At 38.4% G+C, this 19,686-nt stretch overlaps 2 protein-coding genes across 2 annotated transcripts; both read right to left on the reverse strand.

Annotated features, from left to right (window-relative positions):
- Positions 1-1,953: 1,953 nt before the first annotated feature.
- On the reverse strand, positions 1,954-19,685 carry LOC134741305 (TBC domain-containing protein kinase-like protein). The gene is made up of 14 exons (XM_063674050.1): positions 19,387-19,685; positions 17,558-17,810; positions 16,709-16,925; positions 15,426-15,685; positions 14,641-14,884; positions 14,146-14,307; positions 7,534-7,711; positions 7,248-7,309; positions 6,072-6,216; positions 5,700-5,887; positions 4,762-4,845; positions 3,860-3,984; positions 3,181-3,352; positions 1,954-2,734 (listed from the first exon to the last, which is right to left on the reverse strand). Exons 1-14 carry the CDS (start codon positions 19,574-19,576, stop codon positions 2,615-2,617), a joined length of 2,400 nt encoding a protein of 799 aa, XP_063530120.1. The 5' UTR covers positions 19,577-19,685; the 3' UTR covers positions 1,954-2,614.
- Positions 9,114-13,785, reverse strand: LOC134741287 (uncharacterized). Its single transcript, XM_063674003.1, has 3 exons — positions 13,450-13,785; positions 12,029-13,030; positions 9,114-10,208 (listed from the first exon to the last, which is right to left on the reverse strand). Exons 1-3 carry the CDS (start codon positions 13,586-13,588, stop codon positions 10,030-10,032), a joined length of 1,320 nt encoding a protein of 439 aa, XP_063530073.1. The 5' UTR covers positions 13,589-13,785; the 3' UTR covers positions 9,114-10,029.
- Position 19,686: the final 1 nt, after the last annotated feature.

Below are 19,686 nucleotides of genomic sequence, written 5' to 3' on the forward strand. Positions count from 1 at the left end.
GTGCTACTTTTCGTGGCTGTTTAGCGTGCGGAAAGTTGGTTTTCGCGAACTAGTGCTTTTTACTTTTCCAATTTTTTTAAATTTTTACTTGTTCCAATTCATGACTACTTATTGATGAGTGTTAATATTAGTTTCCTTTAAACGTCGTAATCAACATAAAAACCTACTGTTAATGTAAGAATACGAAAAATATGCATATTTCATTACTTACCTCTTCATCATTACACGATTATTTTTTAATGTTTAAAAACCGTTTTTAATAAGTTGTCTGAATGGAACGGAACGCCTGTCAAAGAAGAGGCGTATTTTCTTACTGCAAGAATGTTTTAAGTTTCCAAAGGCAACATTCAATATTGTTTTTATAAATATACGATACACAAACAATCGTAAATAACGATATTTAATAATAGTACAATGTTTTAATATTTACAATTGTTTCTGTCTTATAAGCTCGCTCCAGACTACGCGACGCGAAGCCGCGAACTCGAGTGTGGAGTCGATTTCGCTGATTAGCGAACTAGACTCCACACTCACGTTCGCGGCTCCGCGCCGTGATTCGCGCATGAGTGTGAAGGGCCCTTTAGAACATGCATTTGAAAAAAAAAACTTTCATTGAAGTGGGTTCAATAATAATAACAAATTCAATTCTAGTCGAATAAAAAAGCTAGAAAAACACCTCTTCATAATGTCAATGTCAATGATGTCAGTGTCACAGAATTAATAATATAAAAGTTTCGAATTCCATTCCTTACTTGTTGCTTTTCTTTTTTTTCGCAACTGTATTAAAAAACGTCGTTCGATACACGTGCGGATATGTCATTCTTCACTCGTCCCGAGTCTTGCCACTCGCCTACGGCTCGTGGCAAGATATCTCGGTACTCGTGAGGTAATGACATACTTTCCGCACTAGCATCGAAATGTACTATTTCATACTAAAATTATGTTGACAAATAATTTTATAAGTAAATGTATTTTATCTACACACGTATCATAAACTTTCTATAATGGGTTCAAAAACCGCAAATTACGGTTTTGTTAGAACAAAAATCGTATTTGATGAAATTGTTATTATTGCGTAATAATAACATCGATATCGATTTAATAATGACATTCAAATTTCGATCATCACTGAAAAACAAAGGAAATTGATTTGATCTCATTTCTAGTATCATTTGTGAATTTCGTGATGAAGTTTTATTGAATGTGTGATCACATTCTGCAACTGTGGTCGTAACATGCTGTTCCTGAACACATCATAGACTTATAATATATGTGTAGATAAAGCAGTGTGCACTGTACATAATTATGTATTAAAACACTCGTTGTGATGTTTATGCAACTCGCTTTTATCACGTTTCATAAACCCCCATTCGTATTTTAATGACTTTCATTATGTAGCAGTCCCATAATAGTACATTACGATACAAGTGCGAAAAATAGGAAATTCGCAAGGAGTGGCGATAAATTAAAACACGACCGAAGGGAGTGTTTTAAGTCGGCACGAGTTACTAATTGCCTATTCACACATGTATCGTACAAGGTTTTACAGTACATATGGCCCTTTAAGTTTTCGACATAGTTGCGTAATGAGCTTATTATCGCACTAGTGCGGTAAAGTAGCACCAGATGTACTGTAATATACTATTATTGCAGCCCAGGGTTTCAGTTTGCTGTGTATAAAGGTACAGTATACGGCAGAAGTTGCTTAGCGAGTCCGGTGTTCATAATGATCTGAACAAACTTTAGTAAGAGCGAAAGTAGATCATTTGTGACGACCTCACCCGCTTACCTACTTCCGCACCAATACCCAAGACAAATAATAAGTGTCCGTAAACATTTAATATTTTATATTTATATATTATGTCCTAGTTTATTTTAAATTTAAACGTTTTAATTAGTAATCTCAATTTTCACGAATATTTACCTTATGTTTAAATAACTTGATAAAAAATAATTTACATAATAAAATAGGTACTTAACAAATATATTCCTTAAAAACAAAAAAGACACAATGTGTTCATATCTCACCGCAGTCTCAGCAAGTAGTTAAACCTAAACGAAAAATTACACATTTCTTAAATACTTATTTGTAACCTCATTCTGGGGTAAGTTGTAATAATTATTCTGGGGTAAGTAAACTGAAAAGCGACGGCACTGTATAGCCTTATCCGTTACCCAAGAGACAACTATGACCACTCCAGTGTTCATGACAAATATTTTTTTCCAAAGCACCTATCACTTGTCTCCTGGGTCACAAGAAGCCAAATAAAAAAAAAACCCTTATTTATAAACGCTACACACCTTAATTAGTCAATAATCGTTTGTCTTAATCTGTCATTATGACTTACGTATTTGTAGAAAAGGGATACAACATAAATTAATTAATTGAGGCTTGTAGCGCATTTATGAATAAGGGCGAAGGTCTATTTCTTGTCGTTCATTAGCAATATGAAGACCGATGGTAAATGTTATTACGGCCTGCACATGTAACGCTAAAACAAAGAAATATCAACTGTACATACAGCCAAATAAGGTCTACTTGCAGTCGATCTTCGGCACGATAACGTGTACGCTTGTACGAAGGAAAATCAACTATATCCCTGCTGAATAAGTTCTATTTCCGGTCGTTCCTGGGCACGGTGAATAGAGATGGTACGTGTATGTGTAGCGCGTGTGTACCGCCGTGCAGCACACATACGCGGGGCACGTGACACTTCACCAGGTACGAGCTGAACTGTGAACAAACATTTACTTAGAGATATTTTTACCCTTTACCCTTTAAAATACAATAAACAATTTAACATATTAAATAATAAAGATACACTAAATTTAGAAATACATTAAAAAAAAATTGCATTTTCGGATCCATAATATTGGCCGTGCCATGATGATGTCTCTTGGGTCACATTTTAAGTAAGTACCTACGATTTGAAAAGAAGCAAACTTAGGTAAAACATCGTAACGCGTTATTCACTCACTTTATTTGCGTTCCCATGCAACCTACCACCTCTATTTGACCTCCGTACTACTCCGTAGGGTATAATTTCTAAGATGAAAGTAATCTATGTCAATTTTTGCCGATTTTGAGTTATTTGCTCATGTTGGCTGATAGTTTGAATGATAAATATTTAATAACGTTCATTTGATACAATCTTATAAGATAGGTACTCAGTTACTAACCAACTGAGCGGTCTCATCCTCCGCCGACGCCACGACCACAGTTTTCTTCAACTTAATCGCCTCAGTTAAAATCTTGTGGTTGTTTGGTCCGAGTGACTGCAACTCATGTTGTCCGAGATGAACTCCGCTGTACGGTATGTTAATGCTGCCTTCTATGCAGCTCTTTTCGTAGCTAAAATAAAAAAAATGGATTGTTAGAAACAGTGCTTTAACACAGGTACAGCAACAAGCAGAAGAAAACAAGAAAAATTGCAATTTCATTTTAAATCAACATTGTAGAAAATATGGTTAAATATCCTATGTTTTCAAATCGAAGGAAATAAAAGTATAGCAACTGTCCGTATTGAAAATGGTTTAAATAAAATTGAAACTAACACTGTTGTGAATTAATGCACGCTAACCAAGATGGACATTTTTTATACCACGACGGTGGCAAACAAGGCCCGCCTAATGGTACACAGTCACCGTAATAGTCTATGGGCATAGTTCGGGTATAAAAAGTTGTATTCATTTATTTTTATTTTTTACCCTGGTTGTCTCCTGGGTCACTTATGAAAAGCGTGATCTAAACAATTTTAGTATCCATCCAAAAAATGTTGTAGATTATAACATGGTAAAAAAAAGGAAATCAACAGATTTTATACAGGCTTCTAATGATTATAAATAATAGAATACTCACAGCAAATTAGACCTTATGTCGATAACACAGCACTTGTCTTGGCATATCAGGGAGAAGAAGTCAGACAGACTGATACGCGGACAACATTCGGCGCACAATAAATCCATGGATATTTCTACTGAATCCTGCAAAAAAAGTTTCAAATAATTTTATAGTCTTTCAGTATAATCGTATTTTCTCGCAGTTAGGGTGGCCATATAAAAAAATTGAATATCCTGGCAAAAGTCCGGACTTCACCCTAAAATCCATTACTCCAAAAATCACCTTCGTATCATGAAGTTTGTTAAAATCTTTTAACTTTATTAAGTCCCCGGCAAGGTCGATTCTCCATACAAACGTACGCTCTCATTTTAAAACGACTAGTTAGATTGTTTTGAAACTTTGTACTTTACAATAGGATAAGGTATATCTATGCCTGTAATTAGTTGATGTAGCTTGAGATACCATAGTTAAAAAATACAGCTAATTTAAGTTTTTCATACAAAACTTGCTTTTGCTCTATTTCGTTTGTTTTATAAGCCGGAGCTATATAACCTAATTACAGGCATAGATATACCTCATGTCATTGTATGTGCAAAGTTTCATTACAATTCAACCCGGCGTTTTAAAATGAGAACGAAAGTCCGTTTTGATGGGAAGGTGAAATTCGGCCGAACTTGCCGGGGACTTTTAAGCACTAGTTTTTGCCAAGAATGTTTCGCCATCACCATCGCTTCCCTTTCCTATGCCCTACTCCAAACTATTAGTTACCTAGCTTCTAGTAGATAAGGGTTCTAAAAAACCCTGACACTCGCCACCCGCAATCCTGACAAAAGACCAAAATACCTGACATGTCAATGGAAATCCTGACGTATCTACTCGTAGGCAACCCTACTCTCAGTTAGCAAAATAATCTAACTCACCATTGGATCTTTAACTTCGGCGTCATTCGTAAATCGTCTGTATGTTATACTCCGAGGCGAGCTGCGGCACATCTCGATGGACTCCTAAAAATAAATTCCTTGAATAAAACTTCTGCCTAATTTCGTACGTACAGTCAGAACAACTATTAGCTTAGCACACCTGTATATAAAAATGTATTAGTATAGTTTTTCTGAGTGTATGTACTACATTACAGCCGTAGGTCGAAATGTAGGATTTACGGACCGCATCGCCTACGTATTATAACACCTTTTACGAGCAAGTGTGATGAAAACAGATAAAAAACTGTCAAGACCAAATCGCAAACCTGTCGGTCTCCAACTATTATTGCCACCCTCCAAATTAGCTATGGTAAGAAACGGCCCTTACTGTCGATGTGTGCGTGTAATGAATAAAGTGCTTGGTTTTCTTAATCTAGAAGTTAACGATAAATTATTTAAGAAACAGGAAGGAAATGTTATTAGAAAAAATTTAATGCTACTCAATGGATGAATTCTTTAATAATGAAAGTCTGGATAACGAAAAGTGATTGTTTATGAATTTTAAGATAGCTATTAATAATTTATTGTTAAATTTCATTTTAGTATGACTATGATTTATTTAATGATTATGTAAATATCTTTAATGCATGAATTCGTTTTTATCCTATTATTATTTATTTCTTTTGACATTTAATTTTATTTAAAAGTTTATTTATGTCTCGAAATTAAAAGTAGGTATAAGTAGTTTGAAATCCTATATTGTACACCCTAACAGGGTATCATGTACCTACTTGACCAAACGTAAGACCAGAATGTACAAATGAACATGATTACAATAGAATAAATGATATGATGATATGATATGAAATAGCATTACGTTTATGGTGGCACTCTGTCTCTTATAAGGTTGGTGCAGGTTTAGCTAGCACTATAATTACCTTAACACATTCGCCAATATCGATCTCCGGCAGATCAGAGAACAGCAGTATACATTCATTGAACCCTGACTCTAGGAGCGTGTCTCGTAACTGCCTGAGGATCCCCACGCCCATGAATATGGGTAATGCGGGACCCTCCACGAGAAAAGCATCCCACAAGTGCAGAATCTTGTGGAGGGGGAACACATCTGTAAGAATTTTTTATGAGTGAGGACTTTTTAGGGTTCCGTACCCAAAGGGTAAAAACGGGACCCTATTACTAAGACTCCGCTGTCTGTCACAGATATATATATACATATAGACAAGAATTGCTGGTTTAAAGGTATAAGATTAAATATTCGATTGAGGCCACAAGGCCTGTCTGTAACTCACGCGAGAACATAGTGAGAAACCACGGTATAGCGAACAGATTCGGCTCGAACCCGATCTCGAAGAGGTGTGTGACCAATTCCGGTTCATGGAAAGCGACCATCTGCCAGAATTTGGCTAGATACTCTTTTATTACGGCGCTGTTGTCCTGAAAATTAAAGATTAAAAATAATTATTTCATGCTCGTCAAAATATTCAATTTTTTGTTACTTTTTTATGTCTGCTTTTGTTTAATGAGGGCTAACGCGTATGAATTCGCCGCTAGGGGCGCTAGTGTAGATGGTGGTCTTTTCCATAGTTCGAAGTGTCAAATGTCACTTGTCACTTCAATGACTGACAGCTGTTCTTTAGTCTTTTGGACCACCATCAACAGAGGCGCCAACTGGTGAGCAAAAAAACGATAGCCCTCATTGTGTCGCCGCAAACTTATAGTTTTAAGTCAGGTCTCCACTGAAAAGCAGCGCCACGGATGGCCGCGACTTTATGCTGAGTGGGGTATCCTATTCTGGCGTTCAATATTTTTTTTTATGTATTCACGTCTTTTTCTTCGTTATGTAATATATTGTGGCGTTAAATAAATAGATTTATTTCTTTTTTCGAAAAGCAATCATGGTTTATTGCCAACGGGTATGGTTTGGCCTTTTAGAATATCTAATTATAATAAGTTTTTTTGTCATAAATTTCATTTTTGATGCAAAATTTTATCGCTGACTGTACATAATTTTCTTTCAACAGGCAACTAATACTCATCTAAACAATTCTAACAAACCCAAACAATTAGGTTGCGTTGTTATCACAGAGTCCCTATGGCCACCTCCTGTGTTCATCATCATATCAGCTCGATGTAACAGCATATTGCATTGTCACCCATCTTACACATGTTATCAAATAATTGGAAGTGAATATAATTTAGCAAGTTAAATAGAACCTTGTAAAAAAAATTTTGGTCGTATTTTACTGGACCTTAAAGTTTGGGCATTGCGAGGCTACTAATTCACATTCAAAGTTCTATGCCGTTATTAATTTTTCATACTTTTTATTAGTGACCCAGGCGACATCGCTAAGGTTTTAACAACAATACCTGGAACAACTCTCGTTTAGTCTATTTCCGGTTAAATCAAATTTCAATAATGTCATGTTTTGCTATAACAATATTTATCATAGTTTTACTTGAAATACCTTTAGGAAGAACTTATGTAGAAAACGTGGCACGAACGCTGAGAGACAAGCGAAGGCACGGGCTGAAACAATACGAAATGAGTATTAAGTTAGAAATATTTGTAATAGGGGCATTATTTCAATAATAAGGAATAATTAAGTGATTGGTAATTGACAACGATACTTAAGTCAATTATAACATAGATCATTACTATCATTAGATCAACTCGAATATCCTATCCTATCCTAAAATTAAGTTATGTCATACGTTACGATTTTTGAAGTAAAGTTGAGATTAAGTAATAACCTTCATTATTAAAGTTGAGGTAAAGGAACGGTGCAGTTAAGGAGTCCAGTCCTTGCCAGTAAACGTATTGTGGGTTAGTCAGCAGCCATGCCTTTAGCAATCTCTTTAGGCCCCTGTGACCCGCGGCGCCGCAGAGAAGCCAACAGTATTGATGGCAGCGAGGGATGTCAACGTCTATCTGTGGAAATTAACAAACGAAAGGTTAAACCTTAAAGTTTGGGCATTGCGAGATTTGCGAGGCTACTAATTCACATTCGACACACGAGGCCGGGGACGGTCTCCAACTAGATGGAGCGATCAAGTAAAAGGGGCCCCATCCTCAACCAGCTTTTGCTCGGTCGTCAGAGACGCGATGGACAGGCACCGATGGAGGCAGATTAAAAGAACCAGGTGTGGAGCATCCACATCCACTGATGACCACGATCCTCAGTCATGAGGGAGCGACCACAGAGAGAGAGAATTCACATTCAAAGTTTTATGCCGTTATTAATTTTGCATACTTTTTATTAGTGACCCAGGAGATATCGCTAAGGCTTTAACAACAATACCTGGAACAACTCTCGTTTAGTCTATTTCTCCTTTGACCGCCAAATACGTCAGCTGACGCGCGCGGCTACAGCCCAATATCAATCTTCGTGTATTCCGACATGCCGAGTCCACATATTCGGCCAACGTAGGCCAATCTAAGGGACGCAGCTATGCGGTGGAACGAGATAGCAATATCACTTGCTCCCTCTAACGCATAAATGCGTCCCTTAAATTGGCCACGTTGGCCAAATATGTGGATGACCCAACAAGGTTTACGATGACGCGCCGCGCACGTTATGCCTCCTCTACACTATCGGCGATGATCTTTGGTAGTATCATCGTCTATCATCGGCAAGATCATCGTGCAAGTATCCACGTGATCGCCTGTACAACGCAACCATCCGGCGATTCCCTTTGATGCGTGCCCAAAAAACCGACAACTCACGGGTTGCAGGCGATCATTGGCAATAATAGACGATGACTGGCGGGCACTGCCGAGTATGCCCTCTACACTATCGTGCCCGCCAGTCGTCTATCATCGCCGATAGTGTAGAGGAGCCAAATTTTTTAGATATTTATAGATGATTAAACGAACTTTCCTAAAGTGAAGTTCGATCACTATTATATGAGTCGCTTCATTCGAAGATATAATGTTTTAACAGGTAGTCCCTTAAACCTACAGGCAACTAGCACGCTTTTAGAGTACTTCATTTGATTCAAAATCGGTATTAGTAGTTCCGGCGGCCGCCACCCGTTGGTGGGGCGCAGCCGTAGACTTCATTTTTTAGAGTCACGAACAAAACTTTCATTTTTGGGTCACCTAGGGATGGGTGGGTGATTATATTTATATCTTCGAATGAAGCGACTCATATAATAGTGATCGAACTTCACTTTAGGAAAGTTCGTTTAATCATCTATTATATTTCATCGCTTCATTCTCGATATAATGTTTTAACAGGTAGATGTTTAGAGTTGAAAGTTTTGTGAGAAAATAAAAGCTGTTTTTATTATTCATTGTTTTTATTTTTATTGTTTTATACTTAGTTAACATGCCTAATAATCACAAAATTATATTATATGCAGTTATGCACTACAGTTAACATCTAGGAATCTTCATTGTCACTGACATTGGTTTCTGGGAAAAAGATCGATCTAGCGAAATCATAATCATCATTACAATTGATTATTGGTCGGTTATAGAATTTGGCAAAGGTTTTAGAGGTGCTGGTCCAGCCAGCCGCCTTTCTGATCGTATCTAGGCTGATTCCAGCCGCAAAAGCCGTTGAAGTAGCAGAGTGGCGAGTACTGTGGGCACCAAACACATTGACATCGACGCCACTTTCATGCAATACTTGTTTGATCCACCTACTTAGGGTTTGACTGCTGGCGGCCTTGTGAGGTCGCTTATATGTCAGGAAAAGGGTTCCCGTGCTACCAACCCTTAAATTTTTCGTGACGAAAATATAATCCTTAAGGGTCGTAGCTGGGCAGATACTTAATTTTTCTCGGAAAAATGGCAAATTTAATATGGGTTGTTCTCGGCCTACAGCGGAAGTTTTAAGTATGTCAACTATGCCAATTTTTATTCCATCTGAAATTTCAGTAATATGTTCTAGTTTTATGAGGGATAGGGTTTACACTCTGTGAGCTGTACAGAGTGCTAACAGAGTAACTAATTTTTTAGTGATTTTTTCGAGGGGTATATCGGAGTTGGGATACCAAGACGAAACGTGATTTAGTACAACCTGAGGATCCCAGGTGGATTTATATTTTGGTGTCATGGGCTTTAATTTAAATGCCCCTTTTAAAAGTCTTTTCACACAGTTATCAGTACCTATCTCGCTGCCAAGCAGCAAGGATAGCGCCGAACGGTGGCTATTTAATGAACCATACGAACAACCCTTATTAAATAGTTCCGTTAAAAACGAAAGTACCTCGGGTATTGCCAGATGATAGACGTCAATATTTTTAGAAGTGCAATATTCCCACCAAAGTTTTATGGTTACGCCATATTGACTTAAAGTATTCTGAGCCAATGAGGCTAACATTAAAGGCACTGCCTCGAGTGGGGTTCCCCGCTTGACGAACGCCGCCCGCAAAGCCTCGCGGCACCCAGGGTAAGGCTGGCATGCAGGGGGTGGTGGTCCCTGAAATGTGATTTTAACAGTTGTTTATTTGGAGCGAACATTATGATTTCTGACTTTACAAGTTTTGTCAGGAAAGGGAACCATGCCTGCGAAGGCCAATAGGGGAATACAAGTATTCCATCAGCTTTATCGTCAACAATCTTTCGTAAGCATTTTAGTATTAGCACAAACGGTGGGAATGCATAAAAGAAGTTAGAGCTCCAGTTAAGCGTAAACGCGTCTACCGCCATGGCATCTGGCTCTTGTCTCCATGAGACAAATGCATCACATTTCGCGTTAGCCCGCGAAGCGAACAAATCGATATTTGGGTGTCCTAATTTTTTAATAATGGTATCAAAAGCTTGGGCGGACAGTTCCCACTCTGTGTCTGGGTTGATTTTCCTAGACTCCTCATCTGCGCGGTTAAGTTTGGTATTCACGTATGACGCATATAACCAAATATGGCGCTCCTCGCACCATTGCCAAATTGATCTTGATAAGTCATTTAAATGTGGGAATTGTATACCTCCCATACGGTTAATATAACTAATAGCGGTCGTATTGTCGATTCGTAATAATATTGCACAGTTGGTTATGTCTGAAGCAAGGCTTTTCAGGCCTAAAAATACCGCGAGCAATTCTAAATAGTTTATATGGTGTTCCATCTCAACGGTTTTCCACGTCCCGTTTGCTTTCTTATTGCCACATACAACGCCCCAGCCCGACCTAGAGGCGTTTGTAAAAATTTCGTATTTGAAGTTATCTGTCCTCATAGGATTATTAGCGGTGGCAATATTCTTAGCCCACCAATCTAAGTCGGCACGAATGATATCGGGTAATGATATTTTGGCTTCAAAATTATCATTATGCCTTTGCAGAAACAGGAATTTCTGGCGTTCTAAAATTTTTGTGTACAGCCATCCATACTTAATAGCAGGGCAAGCCGCGACAAGTACACCGATCAATTGAGCAAATTCGCGAATACTACAACGTGGCAATTTCATAAATTTGTTAACTAACTGAGCAATTTTATTACTTTTATCACTCGGTAAAGACATAGACATGTTTCGAGTATCGAAATTGAATCCCAAAAACTTGCAACTTTGCTTGGGTTCCAGTGAGCTTTTACTAAAGTTAATAACGAAACCTAAACATTGAAGTAGGTTGACAGTCTCCTTTACGTTTTTATTACATTCAGCATAGTCATCACCTATGCAAAGGATGTCATCTAAATACATGACGGATTTTAGACCACTGGATCTTAGGTAAGTTATTACTTCTTTCATTACTTTAGTCAAAACCCACGGCGCTAACGATAAGCCATAAGGCAAGGCATTAAACTCATATGTTAAAATTTCTTTAGAGCCATAAGCTTGAAATTGAAAACGTAAATATTTTCGATCAGATACATGAATAGGTATTAAAAGATAAGCTTCTTTTAAATCAATGTTGGCTAAATAACTATTCTGAGGTATTAACTTGGATGCGGTTCGATGGTCTTCCATCTTAAAGTGAATTTTAGGAACAAATTTATTAAGCGATTTGAGATTCAAAATAAATCGTTTCTCTCCATTAGGTTTAGGCGTCAAGAATATTTTAGAAACGAACTGGTTACTTGATGCATTACATTGTGAAATGGCACCTAACTCTAGTAATTTATTAATTGCATGTGACATGTCACGACTTTCATCAAAAGAGTAAGCGGGATGGCTTACCGGAGGCTGTTCAACGTTTTTAGAGAAAGGAATTTTATATCCCTCCCGAATCCAAGTTAAAACTTCATTATTTTGAGTTATATTTAGCCAGCAAACGTAAAATGAACTTATTCTACCAGAGTGTACCTGGTTTACTGTTGAGTTGGAGCACGAGGCCTGGTCTGAGGGACAGGTTTCGCTGCCGGTGGAGTTGTGCTGTAATTGTACGACCTCCTGGGCGTTGCCATCCTCGTCTGGCTGCCTCGTCCACCTCTGCTGTTCGGGTAGGAGTAGCGAGGTGGACCCCTCCAGTTTCCCGGCGGGAAATAGCGGTTTGCCGTCGACTGACGAAATCCGGAAGTAGAGGGTTGGTATGCTGTTGACCTTGTCTTTGAATGGCTTTGCTTGCCTTGATTTTTTCTGACAGAACGTTACCAAAAAGAGTATCGTCTCTTTCGGAATCTTGGATTACATGTAGGATGTTCTTTTCCAGGCTAGGGGTTAGCAATTTTATTCTATCCTTGGTCGAAGCGCAGTGGAGATCTGTCAAAATTCGACAGCTGTCACTGAAATGAGTCAAAGCCTGGGCTTTATTGTCGCAATTTAGTAGGATCTCCATACCCTTATTGAGTGCAGTAATGCCTGCGCCAAGCTGTTGTTGAAAACCAGACAGTTTTTTATCGCGCCCTCTGACTATTTCAGATACTGCAGCAGAGATCTCTGCGTTAAGTTTTGGAGACTGCAGAAGCTTGCAATTTTCGGGTACTAAATAACTTTTTAAAAGTTTTTCTTTGTTTTCTTTGGGCAGACCCTTTTTTAGTAAAGGTAACCACAGACTAGCTAAACTGTCATGTATTGGTTTACCAAATTCAGGTATATCGTCTGTGGACTCGCCCAAAGCCATAAGTAGGTTCGGTTCTACCGGTGTCTCCGCGGATGCTTGTGCGGTTTCATCGGGCATAGGAGCACTTTGCTCCACCTCCGGCTCGGCTATCTCATGTCCTTCAGTGTTTTGGCGAGAATCCGCCTCGAGGTCATGCATTGGTAATGGTTGAGAGCACTGGTGCCCCTCAGGTTGAAAAGGTTCAGTCACGCTGCCTTCTCGATTAATTCGGTCCGTTAGAGGACGCTGGACAACGATATTTGTATCTAAAATAGAATAAAAATGTAAATTTTATTTGGAGACTGAAAAGAAGGTAGGTGAGTTATGAAAAACCCGGTTGTACATGTCTCGCAGACAAGACAACGTAAATAATTATTATAACTTATTGTTTTGCATGGATACCATGTTATATTTGGCAAGTGCCTCGTGGTTAACTCGCAGTTAATCACGTTGTCGCAATTGACTCGCAGTCAATCCCGACTTAAATCATTAAAACAACGCAGCGGTAGCTCGCAGCTGACACCGTGCATTAAAATAAATTATTTACTTTATAAAAAATCTGAGGGTAGACAAAACTCAGCATTAATCTCGTACGTAAATGTTTTATAGATTACTCTTTAGAGACTAGATTATGATATTTCTTGATGAAATAACTACTAAAACAAACTAAAAAACACTAGTTTACCTTGTTCATTGTCCTCGTCAGATGAGGACTGAATTACACGAATCCGTTTATAAGATGGTTCTTTATTTCTCTTTCGTTGTAACTGTTCTATTTTTTTGTGATATTCACTAATTCGTTCGTCGATAGTACGCTTAGGCATGATTTTAGCGCGTGCGCTCGTTGCCGTGCACGAATAAGGAATGGAGTCTACGGCTGCGCCCCACCAACGGGTGGCGGCCGCCGGAACTACTAATACCGATTTTGAATCAAATGAAGTACTCTAAAAGCGTGCTAGTTGCCTGTAGGTTTAAGGGACTACCTGTTAAAACATTATATCGAGAATGAAGCGATGAAATATAATTAGTTCGTTACATATTAATAATTAAAAAGTATTTTTGAAATGTTTCAAATATATTTTCATTAGGATGTGAAGTAGGTTTTTAGTAATTTACATGAGTCACCCTGGTAATATATAATAAAATTATTTACACTGTTTCTCAAAACAGTGCGACATAAGACAACCAACATTTTGTTTTACAAAGACAGATACTTCAATCGTGATCCAGGGTACAACAATTTATAGAACTACAATTTATTTGCTGAATTCGCTGCTGTTTGATTCCTGGATCTACTTAAAAAAATATGATTTTAAATACAATACAAAAATACATTACTATATTTATTTGGATGCCCAAGAGAATATGAAATAATCCTTACCTGTCTATCAGTAGGCGTGGGTGTCTCTTTGTCGATTCTTTCATAACGATCTTCTATGTCGCCGACAACGCCCAATAAGGCAGCCCAGACTTGTCCGCGTATTAGCGGTGGAATGTCCACTTCCGCTTCTGCCCGGATGTATGATGTTGTGTAGGGGAAGCCCTGTAAAATGAAACAAAAAAAGCCAGATTTTAAACACTTAGCTTGTGAATGGACTGGATGAGTTAGATTTTCTGAAAACCGTTTTCATCACGTGGTCAATATCCTCTATAGCTAAATAGCTATATTCAAATATGGCGCAGCGCTTTTTAAAGTCACGATGGGAACAGTGGCGCATTTTTTTCACTTTCTGTTTGCAAAAGATAATTTAAAAACATATTTATGAATTGCTACGTGAAAACTAGGGAGGGAGCATATCCTACGGGCGGTTAACGAGGGTAGGGAGGGGGGTAAAAAGTTAAAAAAAAATGGGTCATGTAGTATGGGTACACTTACATGCATTAGCCTCTGGAACCACAGGAGCCTATAAAACTGGTATTCCGTATCTCTTTCTCTTATAATTCTCGGTAAAGCAACAGCATCAAATTCCTTTCTCCTCTCATGCATCAGGGGATAGTAGTCGTGTATTGGAACGTGGGATAACCTAGCCTTTAGTAGTTCTAGGCTATATTTGGCTATTCGGCGGTCGAAGAGCGCGCCGACTTTGCCACCTACTGTGCAACCGTCGAGGAGGATTGCTCTGAAAATGTAAATTATGAATATTATACTACATTTTAAGGGTAACCCAGGAGACATCATCTCGTCAATGAGTACACGGACGAAAACATTGTTAACTGACAGTTTGGACAGTTAACAGCATTAAGGTTTTTATGCACAAAGTTAAAAACAATTTGTTACTTTGTTGTGCGAGGTGATGTCTGCTGGGTCACTTTTAAAACGAATTTACATCAAAATATCACTGTATCACAGTATCATTATTTAATCCCTACTAGTATTATAAACGCGAATGTAACTCTGCCTATCTGTTACCTCTTCACACTTAAACCGCTGAACCGATTAAGATGAAATTTTGTATCGATATAGTTTAAGAGCCGAGAAAGGACATACGATAGTTTTTTACCAAACATCATCATTTTACGCATACGAACTCGCGGCTGAAGTTATTTTAAATATAAATTTGGTTAATGTAGGTATGAATTTGTCTACCGTTATCCCGGACAGATTTTTCTTAAGTTTTGCAGGTATGGGCAAGTGCAGGTGTAACAATAAGTAGTACTTACGAAGGCATAGATAATATAGGCGGACTATTCTTAATCAGCCCATTCTTCTTCAACTTGGCCTGCACATCCCCTCCGGCCAGCTGCCACCAATGATACAAATACTGTAGCTTGCACCCCATCAGTCCGCGGGGGGGTTTACTTTGAACGGGCAATTGCACGTCCATATGGAGGTCGTTGACTATCTCGGGAAAGGTGGCGCGGTCGCTTGGCAGGATTTTTAGACATTTCTCGATGATCATTCGGAGATCTTCTGGTATTTGCTGTAACAAAAATAGTTTTTTTTTTATATTTTCCTTTATATTTTTTATGTAACTAGACTTTTAAATTTTACCCATCATATGGGGCATTTTTCATGGTAAAACCAAAATAACGCTTTCAATGCGTTCAGATTAGCCTTGCTCATAACTGTTCTAAATTTCAAATCACTAGCTTAAGTAGTTCTCAAGATATTTAGCGGTTTGACAGACGGACAGAGTCGCACCAGAGGGTTCCTTACCTTTTTGATACGGAACCTTAAATTAAAAGTAAACCTTGTCTGTATAAGCCATTTTGTCATTACGAGTACCTAATGGTAACAAAAATGCTTTGTAATGTTTGTCAAAAACTAAAAAACCTACTGCTGATTAGACATCAATATATATATGCACTTTGAACATATTGTTTATATTGTGTGTAGTACAAAAATGCAAACGAAAGAAAAGCTAACACGTAACATACAGTTCCGTCAACTAAGTATTTGGATATCAGTTAGATAGATCTAGGTCGCTTTGAAGTCTAGCTTGAATTATACTCGTAGTAGTAAAAGCTAAATTTTAGTAAAAAGACTAAAAATCATTCTTCCATCGTCCCATGTCTTCTTACGTCATCTCACTAATATTAGAAATGCGATAGTCTGTCTGTTACCTCTTCACGATTAATCAGCTGAACTAATTCAGATGAATTTTGCTATGCCGAAAGTGGTGTGGTTTCTTATAAGGTATTTAACTGTTGAATTGAAGACTGCATCAAAGTCTGTGATTTCAACCGAACTCCCAGCTTGTCACAGACAGACAGATAGATAGATAGACAGACAAACAGGCAGACAGACAGCAGAGAGAGTTACTATCACGTTTATAAAATTGGTATGGGATATTCTGTCATTTAAAAAAATCGTAAACTGGGCATTTTCCGCAAATCGAAAAATCGTTGTGCCTATTTTGAGTAAAAAACAACTTCTAACCAGCCCAGCTCCTCCACGGACCTAGCATTTTACAGGTTGCTGCCTCTATTAGTGATAAACCCACCTTATAAGCATCATACAAGTCATTTTCTCTAGCGATCCTCTCAGCCGGGCTCCCAGAGTGAACTAAAGTAAGTATTCTCCTCAAAATCGGTCCGGGCTTCAGATTGGTCCACAATTTGCCCAGACATAGCTCTAGGAGTATGATCCCGAAGGTCCACACGTCTGCGGCCGGGCCTCCGCCGTCTAGGATCGTTTCTGGACTCAAGTATCTTGGGACACTGGAAGATATATAAACTATGTGTACTGGATGGATCACATAAGACAATTGAGGTTCCACACACAAGCACTCTAATACTAAATTAGTATGGAAGAGCTACCACTTATTCCCATTGCCATGTGCTTTGGGATGCCCAGAGATCTCTCAGGCGTTCTCAGGCATACTAAGGTGTCCAGAAATGCTAAGAATGCCTCGGCATGTCTAAGACACCTTGGTATGCCTACATCTATGAAGCTGTGTATTAAGCAAAAAACTATATTAGTTGAAACTACAGATTTGCAAGACGCGGAGTTTCCAAAAAGTTGGAAAAGCTCTCGGAATTTTTTTGAAGCAGAAATATAAGAAATTTCCATTTTATTTCGGAAACATTCAATCCCCGTACATTTTTTTTACCTTAAACTAAATTAGGGGGTAAAAACTTAATACACAGACTGTGGCAGAAAATATTTTTTTTTATTTAAAAATAAAAACAACATGGCCAGGGGGGTGTCACTACGCAGTTTAGGTACATTCGACCGGCGCGCCTCCCGGGCAGGCGTATGGCAGTGGGCTGCCGCTCGGCTCGCACGATAGTCGATAGTCGTGTCACGGTAGTAGTAGTACTCCTAGTTATTCTGTGACATGGCTACTTACCCAAGTGGGAATAACACTTCCTCCCCCTCTCCAGTCATATAATACATGCCATAATTAAACAGCTTGACTCTCCCCTCGCTGTCCACTAGAATATTATCATCAGATAATGTCCGATGCATTATATCCTGCTCATGTAAGTATGCAAGGGCTGCGGCCACTTGGTAGGCGATGTTTTTTATTTCATTGTGTGTGAACCTTGATTTGTATTCACTGAGGGATTTGCCTATTACTTCGGTTACCACAATGATCCTCTCTGAAACAGACGAGATAAAATCCAGCCGTGAGAGTCAAACTTGCGCCCCTTCCGTATATCACAAATTTTTTATGTTTTTTTAAGTCCACTTGATTGCAGACTTATAGGTTTTTCTGCAATCGGTAAAGAACTATTTTCTGTTCTTTTCCAAAATTTTTGACCCAGCAGTTTTGGAGATATGGGGTACAAATGGTATGGTGCCTATTTTCTTACATAACTTCAAAACTAAATAGTTTAAAAGGAGCATTCTCAGTATAAAACTAAAGGACAAGATTAATAGCAAGTACATACAATCCAAAACAAACATCATATATGCACTCGAGATTGTGCTGAAACAGAAATGGAGATGGGCCGACCACATAGGAAGATTGACAGATGACAGATGGACCAACAAAGTCACAAAGTGGCCAGGAGCCCATGGCAAAAGGAAGGTGGGTAAACCCATAACAAGAATATCATAACCACAGCTGGAGAAAATTGGCTCATCTAGGCAAAAGACCGAGAAAGGTGGAAAGATATGGAGGAGGCCTATATTTCAATTAATTGTCAAGATCTTTTATATTTTATCATTCAATTATCAAATGCTTAGTCAATTTAATTTTAATGGATCTATCTTTTATACTTAATCATATTTATTTTTTATTTTTATTGCAAATGTTTTGTATGTTTTAATTATGGATCAATGTTATCTGGATTAAATGATTACTACTTACTACTACTATACCCGACAGGGGTCCTAAATATAGTAAAATGAAAAACAATTATATAAGAAAACTTTTACTATGTAAAACTATTTAAGGAAAAATAAAGGCTTAAATAAATAGTAAATAATCCCTGTGAGACAGGAGATTTGGAATGAGGACATTCGCCAATGCACGAAAGTGACCAACATCACCAAGAGAATTGCACAACTAAAGTGGGAATGGGCCGGCCATATCTGTCGCAGGGAGGACGATCGATGGGGCCAGCGAGTACTGTTCTGGAGACCTCGACTGGGAAGGCGAAGGGACGGAAAACCACGAGCTAGATGGTCGGACGACATTAGAAAGATGGCAGGGCCAACCTGAAATCCATGAAAGAGGCATATGTTCAGCAGTGGATGCAAATATGCTGAGAAGAAGAATTTGCTTGAACAAAACTCTCTATAGAAGTTACTTTTCACTACTACGTTACTAGTCACTTTTCAGTACTTTGCAGGGCAATTTCTCCCAGTAGGTCGAGATTGGGCAGCATGGGCAGAGGTCTATCTTTACCCACAGGATGGCCTCCTAGCCCAAGACAATTATATAATTATATTGGTGTCTAGTACCCACAACACAAGTCTTACTGAGCTTTGGGACTAGGTCGATCTGTGTAAAATTGTCCTATACTTAATATTCATTTAGGATGTATGCAGTATGCCCGAGTCAGTGATCAGTGCACCCTCGATAAACTCTTTTAAAAAACTCGATGAACACTTTCGAAGACTACAAAACACAAGTGGACATTGATGTGCACGTATCAGCTTAAAAGCTGCCTGTGCATTCACACATAATAATAACAATATTTAGGCTGATGACTTATTGATTGTACTTACCATGTTTCCCTCGTATAACATCAAGGTACGTGCACAAATTAGGATGCTCTATAGTAAGCAGTCGCTGCGCCCACCCCAATATAGTTATAGAACTCGGCGTCAACGGCAAACCATTACTGCCGCACGTCTCGCCCGGGTGATTCTTGGCGAAATACGTGCATGCTGCAAACTTGTAATCTTTTTCCTCCATCTTGATGTATAAATAAATCACTGTTTCTATACCTAAATAGTGGTTCTTTTATTGTGTAACATACTCAGATTTTCATATTTTAAAACGGTTTTTAATAAGTTTTCCCGAGT

This window comes from Cydia strobilella, chromosome 5, assembly GCF_947568885.1.
Source record: "Cydia strobilella chromosome 5, ilCydStro3.1, whole genome shotgun sequence".
NCBI lineage: Eukaryota > Metazoa > Arthropoda > Insecta > Lepidoptera > Tortricidae > Cydia > Cydia strobilella.